The sequence below is a fragment of the Nomia melanderi genome, chromosome 1, assembly GCF_051020985.1.
Source record: "Nomia melanderi isolate GNS246 chromosome 1, iyNomMela1, whole genome shotgun sequence".
In the NCBI taxonomy this organism is placed as follows: domain Eukaryota; kingdom Metazoa; phylum Arthropoda; class Insecta; order Hymenoptera; family Halictidae; genus Nomia; species Nomia melanderi.
Genome location: NC_134999.1, coordinates 17,157,789 through 17,172,138, shown reverse-complemented (window position 1 = coordinate 17,172,138; position 14,350 = coordinate 17,157,789). Strand labels below are relative to the sequence as shown.

The following is a 14,350-nucleotide window of genomic DNA, read 5'->3' as shown; positions in this document are numbered from 1 at the left end:
TGAACCAATGAGAGGAACAGCATTCGAGGCTCCTCCTCCGCGTAGCGAGCCATCTAATTGCCGGCAGTTCCTTCAAATTCAACGATCGCACTTTTCCATTTTAATGAGAATAATTAGCCCGATAGGATCTGTTGCCAGCGGTTATTTATATTGGAGCGGCTCGCACGGAGCCGCGCGTGGCTCTATATTGTTTTGATCTCGGTCGCTGGAGCCGCGGCGCATCAGAAGTCAAAGGCAAGCCGGCACGACCGGCGAAACGTTGAACCATTGCCACCGTGGATCCCCGCAAATTGGCGGCAATGCTCGACGCCAGGTCTCGGCCGGGGACATGCGATCATTGGGACAAGTACTGCGCCACCGGGGAACGTTGAACCTCTAAAACCGTGCCGCGACGGGCAATTCCTGAGTTCAAAGAATCACCGGGACTTAGCAGGAACCATGGGGACAACACCGAATAACAACGAGACAGGTTCTTCGAAACTGAACTCGACTTTTAGATCAAAGAACAGACAATCGGTAGATATGTCAGATTTTCGTAGCCAGAACCTGCTTCGATATCTGAAAAGCTATTCGATAATAAACGTTGCGCCATCATTGCAACTCTCTTGACTTGAAATGCAAAGCGCACTGATACTCATTTAACACCCTGAAATATAAAATATCACGATCTGCTACTGAGTTTACTCCGAAAGATCTCAGCTAATTCAAAGGATGATCATCGGCGCAAGAGGGACGGTACCAAGTTCAAGATTACCTTCCATCCTCCAGCGTGTCCGCCAATCCGAATCCACGAAGCTCGCTACCGTCGGCCCTGTATTACGTTTACCTAATCGCTCGTGAAGTAAATACAAAAAGCAGGCCGCAAAAATGTATCCACACGAAATGAAAAGCGCACTGATACTCATTTAGAAACACCCTGAAATATAAAGTACCACGATCTGCTACTGAGTTTACTCGGAAAGATCTCAGCTAATTCAAAGGATGATCATCGGCGCAAGAGGGATGGTACCAAGTTCAAGATTACCTTCCATCCTCCAGCGTGTCCACCAATCCGAATCCACGAAGCTCGCTACCGTCGGCCCTGTATTACGTTTACCTAATTGCTCGTGAAGTAAATACAAAAAGCAGGCCGCAAAAATGTATCCACTCCGGCGCAAGGCAGCGGTGCGCCGAACCGATGATTATCCCCGGTCCCGGAGGGGCCACGGCGAGCGTTACATTGTTATTATAATGAAACAAGGATAAATATAAGCCGCCCGGTACACGTGATCGATGCAATTACCTTCTTATGATGATTTTCGTGGCGGTGGATCAGAGAGGAGAGACGGAGGACCGGGTGCGTGGACGCCGGCGAGGGGATGAGGGAGCAGCGGCCGGCAGCAGCAGCAACAGCAGCAACGGCAGCAGTCGCGCCAGTTCGCTTCGACCCGAAGAAATTATCAGAAATTATGAGCGAAGAAATTGGTAGTCTAGCCCGCGGTTGATTGACAGCCGGTCTGCCGGGCAACTGTCCCCCCGACCGTCTCGCCTCGTCGGCCCGTTTCGACCGCGTTCCCCGAGTCCTCGTGTTCTACCTTTCACAGCACCGGGACTACTTTTAGACATCTTTCCCGATTGTCCCTCGGGACGAGACCGCCGACCATCCTATACGATCGCGAGCATTCTCCTCTGTTCTCCGCGAAAGTGGGAAGAGGAGGGAAGAGAAAGAAGCCGGCATTTCTTGCTTCCTTTACGATCGTCCGCCTTCTTCCTCCTTTTCGTCCTTTTTCCCGCCGGCTAGGCTGGTCGTTTGAATGCCGTGGAAATTCGTCTGCGGCTGGTAATCGCGTACGGAATTACAGGCTAGCTACGGGGACCCTGCTCGATTTGAGCACGTGATTCTCCTGCCTCCGATCTGGTGAACACTGGCTGATTTTTTGGGGGATCTGACAATAGCTTCATCTAGAATACGCCAGTTCGAAGTGTTTCTTGCGCGGAAAAGAGTAATGCTTGTTGGAGAGGCGTTGAAAGTAGTTTTAGGTAAGTTGAATGGCAAGTGTAGCTTTTCAATGGATCGAGTGCTTCATTGCAAAGATCGATTGATCAGTTCAATAGGCTCATTGATGAGACATATTTCGCTCGACGCGTGTATAAGATACAATCGGAAATATTCTTTCCTAGCTTCGACACCCTAAAAGTCTATGTTCGTTTCGTAGAACAATTTATATAAATAGTTCAGTTGAATTTTGAAGGAAAAGCATACTAAGGTCAGCATATCACAAACGAGTGTTTTAAGAACGTCCCCTGTTTTAGCTTAACATATGTCGCTAAACAGTTCGACTATGATTATCTTCTGTGCAGATAGGAAACGGAATATCGCGCACGTTGACGTTAATATTCCTTATCAAGAAGTTTTAGCATACTTCTCAGTAACTGCCATTATCGGTTCGTACCTTTCCACGGCGCAAGGCCGAGCAATAACGTTCCGACAAGCTCGCGGGGGGTGACGACGTTCGCCGCCGCTTTCCGCGTGATTGTTAAAACTTCGAACGGCTTGTTGTTCCGCCGCAAGATATATCGATAAAACCGTTCCCTAGACGTCGGGCATGAAAGTAATCGTAAACCGGGTCCCGTAATTTCGCAGTCAACCGATCCGACGTCCGCAACGAGCGAACGTGGGTATTAAGCACCGAAAGAAATTTTAATGCGGCTAATCGATTCGCTGGAACCGAGTCGTCGGAACGCAGCTCATTTTCCTCTTCTTTCAGCCGCCTCCCTTTTTTTCCCCTCTTCCTTCTCTCCTTTTCATATCCCTTCGATCCTTTTCCCTTGCGCCGTGTAACGCAGCAGCGCGCCACGGCGCAGGGAAGAGCCACCGAACGAAAAGAAACCGAATGGGCGTTGCACGCGATGCGCATAATTCCGATATTCGAGATTTCATTTCGTACGTACCGCGACCGTTTAATTGTCGTTTTATTATTCCGCGGCGAGATTCCGCGGCGAGATTCCGCGGGCTGCGCGAGGGACTTCAACGCTTCCACGTCCGGCGGCCGGTTTGCATTTAATTCGCGAAACGAAAGCCGAACGCGGTTCCATCGGAACGCCTCGGTTAATTCGGCGGTTTTCTCTTCCTGTTCGGATAGCGGTTTTCTAGTTTGCTCCAGTAACTAATTGCGCCTCTGCTTCACCTCGAAGCGCTGGTGGAGTAAATTGCATCGAGAAGCTTCCTATCGAAGTAGATTCCTCTGGTATCCCCAGGTAACAACGGAACAATTCACTTTTCCCTCGGTATACGGACATTTCTATGCTCGTAAAGAATAGTTTTCGTTAATGGAATACTAGAAGATACTCGTAAGACCGCGTTTAAACGAATGGAAACGCTAGTTCGTTCCTCTCGACGCGTATAAACATGAAAATACCTCTTTCCTTAGATCACGCGCGTGTCCCATAAAATTAGTAGATTTATAAGGACATTGTGCAACGCAACCATACGGAATGCGAAGTGACCAATGCGAGAAGGATTGATAGATCGACGGACGAAGGTGCGCAAAAAAATCGGCACACCCTGCGATGGCGTCAGGCAGCGAACAAGATGGCCGAGCGGTCCGCAACGCGCTCCACTGCTTGCAATAATTAAAGCATTCGTTCTTGACGCAAGCGTTGCTGCGTGCCTCTTGCATTTTTCCTTTCGCTGGTACGATGCCGAACCAACACCAGAACTGGAAAATATTTTCCACCCGTTGCCCAACGTGTAGCAACATTTCCGGATTCGCCTGAAGTATGCACTTTCGCCCTGCCACCTGCAGAATTCGTTTCCTTCTCCTGTTGCGCTCGGAAAGTCGCTCTAGTATCAAAGACACGCGAGTGTCTTGCATTACCTTAAAAAACACGCAGTTGCGATTGTTTTAGAATAAAGCCGTTATAGTTCCATCCATCTTCTTGTAAGACAGAACTTTATTTCTCCGTTGCGCGCGTTTCGCCCAAATCCCTCGCATTGAATCATCGTGGACCAAGTCCAAACAAAATCGTTGAAACGGCGGACCTTCTTCTGGGATAAAGAGCGATGGGGTTAACTGGGAGGCCGATCGATGGCCGGGTTCAATTAGATTTCGGCCGGGTCCCGGCGAGACGAAGCCGGCTGACCTGTACGATTAGCGGATGACTCGAGCTTCCATGGAATGGCGCGCTGCTCCGCCGATTCGTAGTAATGCTTTAACAGGCCAATTTCACGATCACAGAAAGGGGACGACTGGCAATGCCGCCTTTGCTTCCTTCCAGGGAACTTCGGCCGGTTCCTGTGCGCTGGCCTACGAGGCCAATAAAGCGGCGACGAGACCAGCATCGCATCGGTTTGCCGTCTACGTCGGCCTACGGCGTTTATTAGGGGCCCCGGGATTTTCGTCCGACCTAGCTTGTCTCGGCTCCTGACAAGGAAATCACTTTCAACGTCCGGGCTAATTCGCCTGGTCCGATCGCCGGGCCGATACCAATTTTCTCTTGTATTATAATTGCGCCGAGCTCTATCGAATAATCATCGGTTTCATCCTTTCTTAGGCTTCCTCTCCTGTTTAATGCTCGATCCTCGCTTTCCAATTGAAAGTTTCTCGACGATATACTCTCTATTAAGAGCGTTACTATTAATATAACTAGCTACACCTGGAGACACTCTTCTTACTCTCTTTTAGCAGTGTTGCGCATCAGGATTATCAATTCATATCACTGATGTAGCACAGACGATTCAAACATCGAAGTTTTCCATGACTCTCATAATTTTAGCTACCTTCAAGTTAGGTACAATCGGAAGACTTTATCTCGCCATTGAAACTTTCCATCAGCTCGCAGTATCTTCGGTGTCTTCATTGAATCTCACCGTATGTCCGCCACGTTCCGTCATCGATCGCGTTCGTAATCCTCCGCGTATCAATCCCGGGAACAGGAGGGAAAAAGAAAACGCGATGGGAGTTAACGATCGAGCCCAGGCCCGGGAGAACGTAATTGCACTGGGGGCCAAGACATGGAGGATGATCGCTCCCGTGCATCCCTCGACGCGGCCGGTTCCTACTGGTAGATCACGCCACGTGAATACACCGGAGATACACGGGTCCGTGGATCTCGGGGAACGCAGTAATGGCCGCCATCGCACCGCCGCGCCGGGCCGCGCCGCTCGCGGTCGTCGTTGCGAAACCGGACGTGCGGAGAACCGGAGGAATTGCAGAACGGAGGTGCGATAATGAGAAAATTGGGCTTGAACGACGAGTTATGCCTGGGATGAAAGGACCTGAGAGTAAAATGGTCTCAAGGCCACCGCTGTACAGAGATTCTATACCGATTCCTGGTAAGCACTCGCGGTTCGCCGGTGCATGCCTTATTCCGCGTTATCTCGCTTCCTGTGAGAGGATCGTTCTCTGGAAATTGCAGGTGGAAAGCCATCATGGCGGCGTGTCTAATTGCCGGGGACGTTCGAGAGGTTCTCTTTCCTTCTGGTTCCTGGAGTTTCACGTTTCACGTTTAGAAATGGAGGTACGATCGATTCTATTGGATTCTTCGATTCGGTTCGTCGTTGATAGAGGTACCTTTGATTATTCGTCTATTTGTAATATCGGCACTTTCTACTTTGAACTGCTATTATCATCGTTTAGAGTTTTGTCTTTGGAACTTCTTTGTACTGAGTTTCTCGAATTTCGTAAAGTTCTGTTTGTTTGTGTTAGAGTTTGGAAATGATTTGGACCGGGTTAAATGAGTTAATATGTTCTTAGAATATTTATAGATAATATAGTAATGAGCGTTTCTTTCGTTTCGTGGTTTCAGTGGATTTTATGCACTCCTTCTATTACTTTTCTCGCAGAAATGTCTACACGTAAGTTACTCCCGAGCAAAAACTATACTTTTAATTGCTTCGATAGATATAAACCTAGAATATACGCGTTTGTCGCGCAGAGACCGTGTTAAACGAGTTTCCGACGGCTACTCGGGTTACGCCTTCGAAGTGTTACGTCCCATTGACTTCGCAACAGACAGAATTACTAGCGGACTCTCGCTGTTCACCTAGCTATGCAATTATGAGCATTCTTAATTCACAGAGCAAACGATCGATATTACTCGCAGAACTTCTCTATCGTTACCTCGTTACCTCTGGCATTTATCTTATGCGACGTTGAAGTTTCCGCTGCAACGTCATAGAAATCCCGTCGTTCGTTGCCTATAGAACTAAGAAATGTATGAACCGACGAAAAAGAATTGCATACGACGGCGTGTGCAAGCCGTACGTAAGTCGGTACCTATGCGCAGCGTTAATAATTATGATTAATCCAGTAATTAACAGCGGGTTCTTTTAATAGCCTGGAAAACGCTGCAACGTTTAATGACTAGTGTCACGGATGTCACGCTGCCCTAGTTCTCAAACAATTCAGTAACTCGCAATAGTTATAGATATAGCCTCTGCCTAACCGTCACTGTGCGACAGGAATCCAAGAGAATTCCTGTTGAAATTCAAAAGAAAATCTTCGAAAATCCGACAGTCAACCAGCTAACTATAACTGTCTCAACTGTTACTCCTCGGCAAAAGTATCTCTAACAACGTTCAAACCTGAAATTTCCTAATTATACATTCGATACAACGATCGTAGTAAAGCTCTGTCAAGTTTCGACGAATTTTTAACGTTGCCAAAGTTTTTAAACGTTTGCACACTTTCTACGCTCAAGGTTCTCGAAAGCTTCAACTCTCGCGTTCCACGGGCATTGTTTCGTCGTCATCTAGCGACGCCATAATGGCGCAGCCCGACGTCTGGGGGCCAACCATCATCCCGACCGCTCCCGAAATTTTTTCACTGTGCCGATTTCTGATGAATAAAGGATCGTGGATCGAAGCGGTCCGGTTGGACGCTCGAAAATCATTGGCCGCCATCGAAAATTATTCCTCACCGTGGACGCCGCGCCGGTAGCCGTGGAGGCCATCACGCTAGCCAGAAGGAATACATTTATTCTCCTTCATCGCACGGCCGAGGGATCGGGCCTCCTAGACCCGGCTTGGACAGGTAATTATTTGAAAATTACTTGAACCTATCCAGTTCCCCGGGTTTTGTTTCGAAACGAAAGTTATTCTACACGCGAGCCCCATCATCGCCTACCACCCTGCCAACCCTCTGATAACTGATCCGATCTTTGCGATCGTATGCACTTCAATTAGTTTATTCTTCAAGGAATATTCAAGTTAACAAACTAACGGAATACCTTCTACGATTTAAAAGCCCAAACGGCTATATGCTACGTAAACTTCGGTAGGTTCTGCACACCTTCCCAAAGAATTCTTCTTTGTAACTTTTCTACTGAAAATTTGTTACTGTTGCCCTCTAATTTTGAATTCTGTTGAATTCTTCACTGTACCGCTGTCAAATCTATCACACTACTATTCTCCACGTTTGCATAGCGTTTGCCAGTTCGCGGCAAAGACAATTTCAACGAATTTCGATTGATTCCTAGTGCCATTCCCAAAATCTACGTAAAATTCGCAACCGGATAGAACGATAATCCACACGGAATCTTTTTTATTCGTTCACCCCGTGTTACGTGAGTTCAACGGTGTCGGCTGGACAGTTTCCCTCGCAATCCATCGAGCTCTGTTTCACGTGACCATGTTTTCCCTCGTTCCTCTTCCTTCGTCGCTCGCATTATCCCGTCGAGCGATCTGCGCGGAACAAACGAAACAAAATAGAAAAAAGGACAAACAGAAGGAGAGAAAGAGGGAAAACCGAGCGGTCGCATTTCAGCGGATCAAGATTGTCCGTTGTCTAAACCGCGCGCGGTTCCAGCGAAACGATTTTACGTGCCGCAATTTCACCGTGCGCTGCGGCGCGATAGGCGGACGTGCTTAAATCGTGATAATGAGGCTGGCACGTATGTCACAAGTGTATAAAGTTAACAGCGTTTAATAATACACGTCGGCTTGCTTGTGATCCCCCGCCGTCGATAACCGTCAGCCCAGTTAATGCCACTTTCGTGGGTATCGATAACGTGACAACTGCGTATTCCCACGGACGCGCACACATACGCGCGCGCGTCCGCCGATAGAGGAAAATGAAACGAGAGAGAGAGGTAAAAACAAAAAAGGAAAAAAGAGAATTTTATCACGCTCTAGCGTCGCGTTTGCCGCTCTCCATCCTGTCTCCGGCGTCCGTCGTCCCGCGGAAATTGCATGCGCAGCGGTTTCCAGTCATAACGAGACAAACCGAGCACTGTTTACTGCCATCGCGTTGAAACACGGCCTCGTAACGGCAAATCTGTTTAACGATCGACGATGCTCGGAGATCCGTTAGCTAGATTCACTCCAGGATTTCGCTGGCATGGAATACGGATTCTGGTCGCGTACGCGAGGTGTCCTTAAACGCGCGTTCCTCCCCTCTGATCTCACCGTGAAACAAGTGGTTGCGTAAAGAGCTAATTCAACTCGTTCAGCTCCGTGAGAAACGGTGACCAACGAATTTAGTCACGATACATCGGTTAGGTACAATTGATAAGTTAATCGTTCGCATCGGTAGCTAGAGCGTAGCGTCTGGAGCATACCTGATCAAGCATTTGTCTGTAAAATGAATGTTCGTGAAAATGCTCCATAATCTCTTGATTCTACAATCGAATCTCGCACTATCTATGCATGCGTGCGAATGTCTTGCGTTTAATAATCCGGCAATTGCACGATCCTGTCGGAGAATATCAGTCATTATCAGACAATACCAGTTACACCGGGGAATCGACAAGGTTTCAACGAGACTCTGACAATCTTCGGTACCCGTCAAGCGAGATTCTGAAAGGATTCCCAACATTCGAAGGGAACAACGGCTCCGGATCTCACGGGTGCGCGGTTAAGAGGCGGGCAGCAATGATTGTAGCCCGGGGTGCGTCGAAGAATGAAAAAGATCGCGGCGGAGCCGCGGTCGTCGCAATAGTAGCGGCCTGATTGCCCAGGAAAGCCATTCTTCGGGTGTGAGGTGGTGCTCCGTAGTCAACACCTACAGAAAGAAAGAGCGAAATCGCGGAGAAGCGGGTGCGGGCAGTTAGCGGACGGTTGCGACAGGCGAATGGTTGGTTCCCGACGGATCCGGACTGGTCTGAATAAAAGGGGGAGGAAAAAAAAGACAGAGACACCGCGGCGAGGGGGAGGTGGACGCGCGGCGAGGGGCGGCGGGGCGGAGGGGAGGGGGAAAAAAATCGAGAAAACGGAGGAATGCACGCGACCAAGATGGCGCCGCATTGTGTGCACTCTAGATAGACAGGGACGGGCGCACGAAACAGGAATGGAAGCCGCGGGAGAATGGGGATAATTGCGTTGGAAATGCAGCAAGGCTCCTCCCCTTATTCAAACCTAAAGGCTGCAACTACAAGTGCCAAGCTGCTCACTTTACGGCGGGCACACATGACACGTTCGACCACTGACGACGCGGAATGCTCCGATACAGCGATACGCAGCGCTCCGCCTTTGCATCGCCACGCACGCATCCGTGCGATGATAGAGCTGTCGGAAAATCTGACCACCCCTAACTATCCGGTTGATCGATTTCAAGTTTCTCTTCGCTTTCGGAAGAGAACTGGTCCTGCCGGTTGATCGGATGCGTTTCCTGTTGCTTTCCATCGAAATGTACCCCTTTGAGAAGGTTCGCGACCTTGATCGGCCTTGCAGCGCGCCGACCGGAGAAAATCGAGTCGCTCGACACCCCCACCAAGTTTCTCGTATCTGATAAGGCTGATCTCGTATCTGATAACGCGTGCAACGTCCGAGTAATTCGCGTTCCCAATTTTAATTAAGCGCCGTCCGCGACATTAGCATACCCGAACGCTTTAGCTGGCCGGCTAATCGATTAATTCTGTAGATTCTATCAGTGATTTATTCCTCTCGGTCGGATGGCTTTCTACTGACTCATGAATCTAATTAATAGTAACTGTAAGCGCGGGCTTTATCGGTTGCGTGATCTTGCTCCCCCGAGGATACTCCAGCAACATTCCATGCAGCCACGCGACATCTACGAGCTGACGTGTTTATCAACCCAAGGATTTGCCAGTCATCGAAAGTGTTGAGTGACTTCTTTGCTAATAGCCACTCTTCTTAAACGTTCCCTCTCGCTTGCAAGCTCGGCGACTTATAAATACTCACCTGAGACTTAGATCGTCGCCCGGCAGTTATGCAAGTATATCTATTTCTTGCTGTTCAGCGGACAGTACGTTTCTGTATAATTGATGACTATGAGATTATCGGTGAAAGTCGGCGAATTGCGAAAAAATGAAAATTATGCTGAGTTAGGGAAAAATGTTGGTTTGAGTTGAAACGGGAAATGTTCTTGTACCGATCCAAGATACCCTTGAGGGTTGCGGGAATTGCTAATACCCGTTACCCTCTGTGCAGTGATAGACATTTCAATGCCATCTGTTAGAGAGACCACGTATAACATTGATTTTGTCACATTTACCTACCCTAATCTAAACTGAGGCCATATTGCATTAAATGTAGAATGCTATAGAATGGCTATAGTCCCCGGTAGCGTAGAGATTATACGTTCGAAGTACAATGTTTATACTTAACGCGCCTTATTGTCTACATTGCATATCAATTTAAAGTGTTCTTGAATCTCAGCGTGTTCCGATTGGGCCTTGCGAACGCAGAAACTCAAGGAAACACGTACGTAGCTCGCAGATCACGTTTCTGTTAAGTGAATCAATAATTATATGGTATTATGTGCCATTAAAATGTGGCGAGTTGTTGGAATTAACGTCATATCAATGCTTCTCACGTGATGACACGTTGAATTTACTGTTCACTATGAAACATGAGAACGTCAGTTTGTTAGAAACTGTCATTACAACAGGAACAGCCATGATATGTTGAAGTTTTGAGAACTCGTCTTGCAATTAATATGAATTTTAAACTGCGCATTTCGTTGTTGTGATGTTTGGCTTTGTTCCAGTTATATAATCAGAATTCCAACAATGTTTGAATGGAGCTATGACGGTGTCAATGCTTCCATACCACGTAACTCGGGCCCAGAATGTGCATATTATATGACACCAGAGCACAGGATAATTGAAACATCGTTTGTGTCTATATTGATAGTAAGCCTTCTTGTGTGGGGTTACAAACGTCTGAAATTACCCAGTGAAGTGTCATACGCAGACCATGACCGAGTTGGCAAACGATTATTGTTGATAATGATGTCCCTAATATTAGGGATGGAAATCGGTTTCAAATTAACCAGCAGAACTGTTGTATATTTGTTTAATCCTTGTCACATAACAACAGCAGTACAGGTAAAATAGAGGAACAGAGTATCTTCAAAGTAAAGGAGTATGATTACACGTAAATCATAATTCTTTTTTATCTAATACAGCTATATTTGTTGGCATCTGCTCCTAGCCCAACTGTCACAAAGCTTTTCAGGATACACTTAAACTTTATGAATGGACCACTGTTAGCTTACTTGTTTCCAGAGACAGAATCTAGGAAAGTAAGTTAGCATTTTGTATTTTTGAAAAAATTATTCCAATTATTCATATTGACAATGGCATGCATTCTTCCAGATATTTGCTGATAAAGCATTGTACTACTTGCAGCATGGCTTGATGGTAGTAATACCATATTATTTGCTAAGGCTTGGAGGTAGTCATTATCATAATAATAGCTGTATAATGTATTGATACATATGCAAACATTGCAAATATATTTGAATGTTTCATTGTAGGTGTTTACAATGTTGAGCCTTTGTCTGATATGAGCTGGGTGGTTTTTAGTTATGGTTTAAATTTAGTGTATCATTTCTGGATTCTTCAGGCTCTTTCTTGGGTGTGTAGCATATTTTTTTTTTATCAAATATACTCATTTACCGTACTTTATTATATTACATATGTCATTTTACAGCCCATACAAGTGAATTTGAGCCATATGCTGTGTCCAGCAGTATTAGATCCCTTTGAAGGGCAGTATTATCGTTTATGGACAGTGGTTCATCAAGGACTATTATGTCCTTTACTATGTAAGCTATTTTGCTATACATCCAATTTCTTTTTAACTAAATTTCCACCAACGAAAGTAAAATCAAGTCTTGAATACCCACTTCCAAAAAAAAGAAACAAGTACGAAGAAAACAGAAAATTATGTGAAAGTACCTCAAGTACCTCAGGTAATGGACATACACACGTGAACTAGTTCACTTTGCGCCGATACATAGCAACGTGACCACCGCGAACATTTTACTACAATGAAGTGAGTACTTAAAATTCAAAAGAATGAGATCTGTTTATATATTAGTAATTATGTAAACACAAGTTACTTTGTGTTTGTATGAGTGTCTATAAACTGTGTAATTACTGCCTGTAAAAGATACAGGATCTTTTTCTGAAACGAACGTATTTGTAATTCTTTTTCAGATGTGTTAGATAAGCATATTGCAAGAAAAATAATATCTAGTCATTTATAAATTGAAAAGAATTGCATAACAACTTTTAATTAGGTATTATAACCGGGTGGTAATACGTTAAACCGCATAAGGTTTCATCTTATGAAACATTGATAGTCTCGATATATCGATAGATCGATAAATCGAATTCCTACCGTGTCTTTAAATAGAAGTATCTACGGGTCAGTTTCCTATTACAAATTTGTATTTTTTAATGGTGCAACCCTGTAGCAAATGAGATTTTTCATAGATTGTACTTTATTTTTCTTAATCGTTATGGAACCTACCTCACTATTTTCCATTTCTATTAAATTCCACATATATACTTATTTGCTTCAGGTATGATCTTCTCCCCTATGGTATGTTTTTTTAAAGACAGTTCAATACAATTATCCTGTGAATTGTATGATACATTCCGTGAAATTGTTCACTCAATTTTTTACTCTGACTGCCAGAAATTCTTTAGTCAGAATATATTGTCTTATGCCAAAATATAAATGAATGTGATGAAAATTAATATAGTAATATATAAATTAAGAAATCAGTTTAGATCACAAATTGATTAAAGTACACAAGACAAAAAGTGGATCAAATAAAAATACATCTGTGGTATAATACAATATTCAAACAAATTTGAATTCTTAATTGAAATTTATTTGTTTTATATCTTAAGTTCTTATATTACTGTGGCCTAATAGGGAACATTTGCTTATATTTGTTTCGACAAATATTACCTATTGAAAAAAATATACAATATTATTTTCAAAATTAAAAAAAAGTGACACAATTTGTCACCTAAAGATTTCGTGTTACAATTAACAATTGGGGCAAGAGAATAATTGATTATAGGCTTCCACCGAATAGTGTAACATTAATGGTTGGGCTTTAATTGTTTCCACCGTTTGCACAACCATTCTGTTAATTCAGAGCATATGTATCTCTATATAAAAGAATGCAAGCAATACACCAACAATACAATACGCGTCGATTGTATGTATAATAATTAAGGCCTCGTAAAACATCCAACTTAGAATCTCGATTGAGTTTTATAATAGCGATTGAAACGGAACTGGGCAACAGAAAACACTCAAACTAGATGCTGAATCGGTATTCAGTATACAGTAGAATCTGCAGGAAATGTATCAAGGATGTAATATTAAGTATTGTAAGTGTTTTAGTAGATCACAGTCTCATGGAAAAAATGTAGCAAGAAAGTTAGCATACATTATACTTTGACACAGAAAGAACTGTGCGTATACATTGCTTTTTCTAAACGTAGCTTTATTAATTTGCGAAGAATGATCGAAAAATGCATGAACAGCAGTTTGAGTGTATAGAAGATTTGTTATCATAATGGGCAGAATCTAATTTGATTTGAAGAGAATCATTGATACTTGGATATTTCCATTATCAGGTATTACGATCGTTAGAGTATCGATCTTATCAACATTGGCTACAGTTTAGACCATTATGATTTTAAGTCTTTCCTGATTTCGCATCCAATTCAAAATATATTTATACAGGGTGGAGAGTAATTCGTACTATAACCGATAAGGCAATGATTGTTCGCGTAAGAGGAATCAAAGGAACGTGGTACATTTATGTGAAAGATCATTAATTTTTCGATTGTACCACGAATAACAACCTACCCTTTATACAAGTTGCACAGTATTAAGGGATCGCATACTGTTACAACAGATTGCTATTGTTATATTTTTGTAAGCTACGGAGAGTATTGTTTCAACGGCGGTAGCAGTCATAGATGAATTTGAAATTGTGACGATTGATAGGGAAGGATTGAAACGGGAGAACGTTTGTACGAAATATTCACATGTAAATGTTTCAAATAAAAAAAGAAAGAAAAAGAAAGTCTCGTCACGACACGTGCCTCTTCCTCCCCGCCGCCTGAAGTATTCACTCGCATAAACTTCGTGGTA

General features: G+C 44.5%; 1 protein-coding gene across 3 annotated transcripts; it reads left to right on the top strand.

The window, feature by feature from the left end:
* Positions 1-9,786: 9,786 nt before the first annotated feature.
* On the top strand, positions 9,787-14,282 carry LOC116429500 (transmembrane protein 164). Of its 3 annotated transcripts, XR_004235511.2 has the most exons (7): positions 9,797-10,642; positions 10,929-11,268; positions 11,349-11,465; positions 11,539-11,617; positions 11,700-11,800; positions 11,876-12,220; positions 12,385-14,282. XR_004235511.2 is itself a non-coding variant. In XM_031982505.2 (6 exons), the coding sequence occupies exons 2-6, from the start codon at positions 10,951-10,953 to the stop codon at positions 12,161-12,163; spliced, it is 903 nt and encodes a 300-aa protein (XP_031838365.1). In that variant the 5' UTR covers positions 9,787-10,668; positions 10,929-10,950; the 3' UTR covers positions 12,164-14,282. The 3 variants fall into 3 exon arrangements, 2 of the variants coding, with proteins under 2 accessions (XP_031838365.1, XP_031838364.1); XM_031982505.2 differs by having other exon boundaries at positions 9,787-10,668; positions 11,876-14,282; XM_031982504.2 differs by having other exon boundaries at positions 9,798-10,642; positions 11,876-14,282.
* The last annotated feature ends 68 nt before the right edge of the window (positions 14,283-14,350 follow it).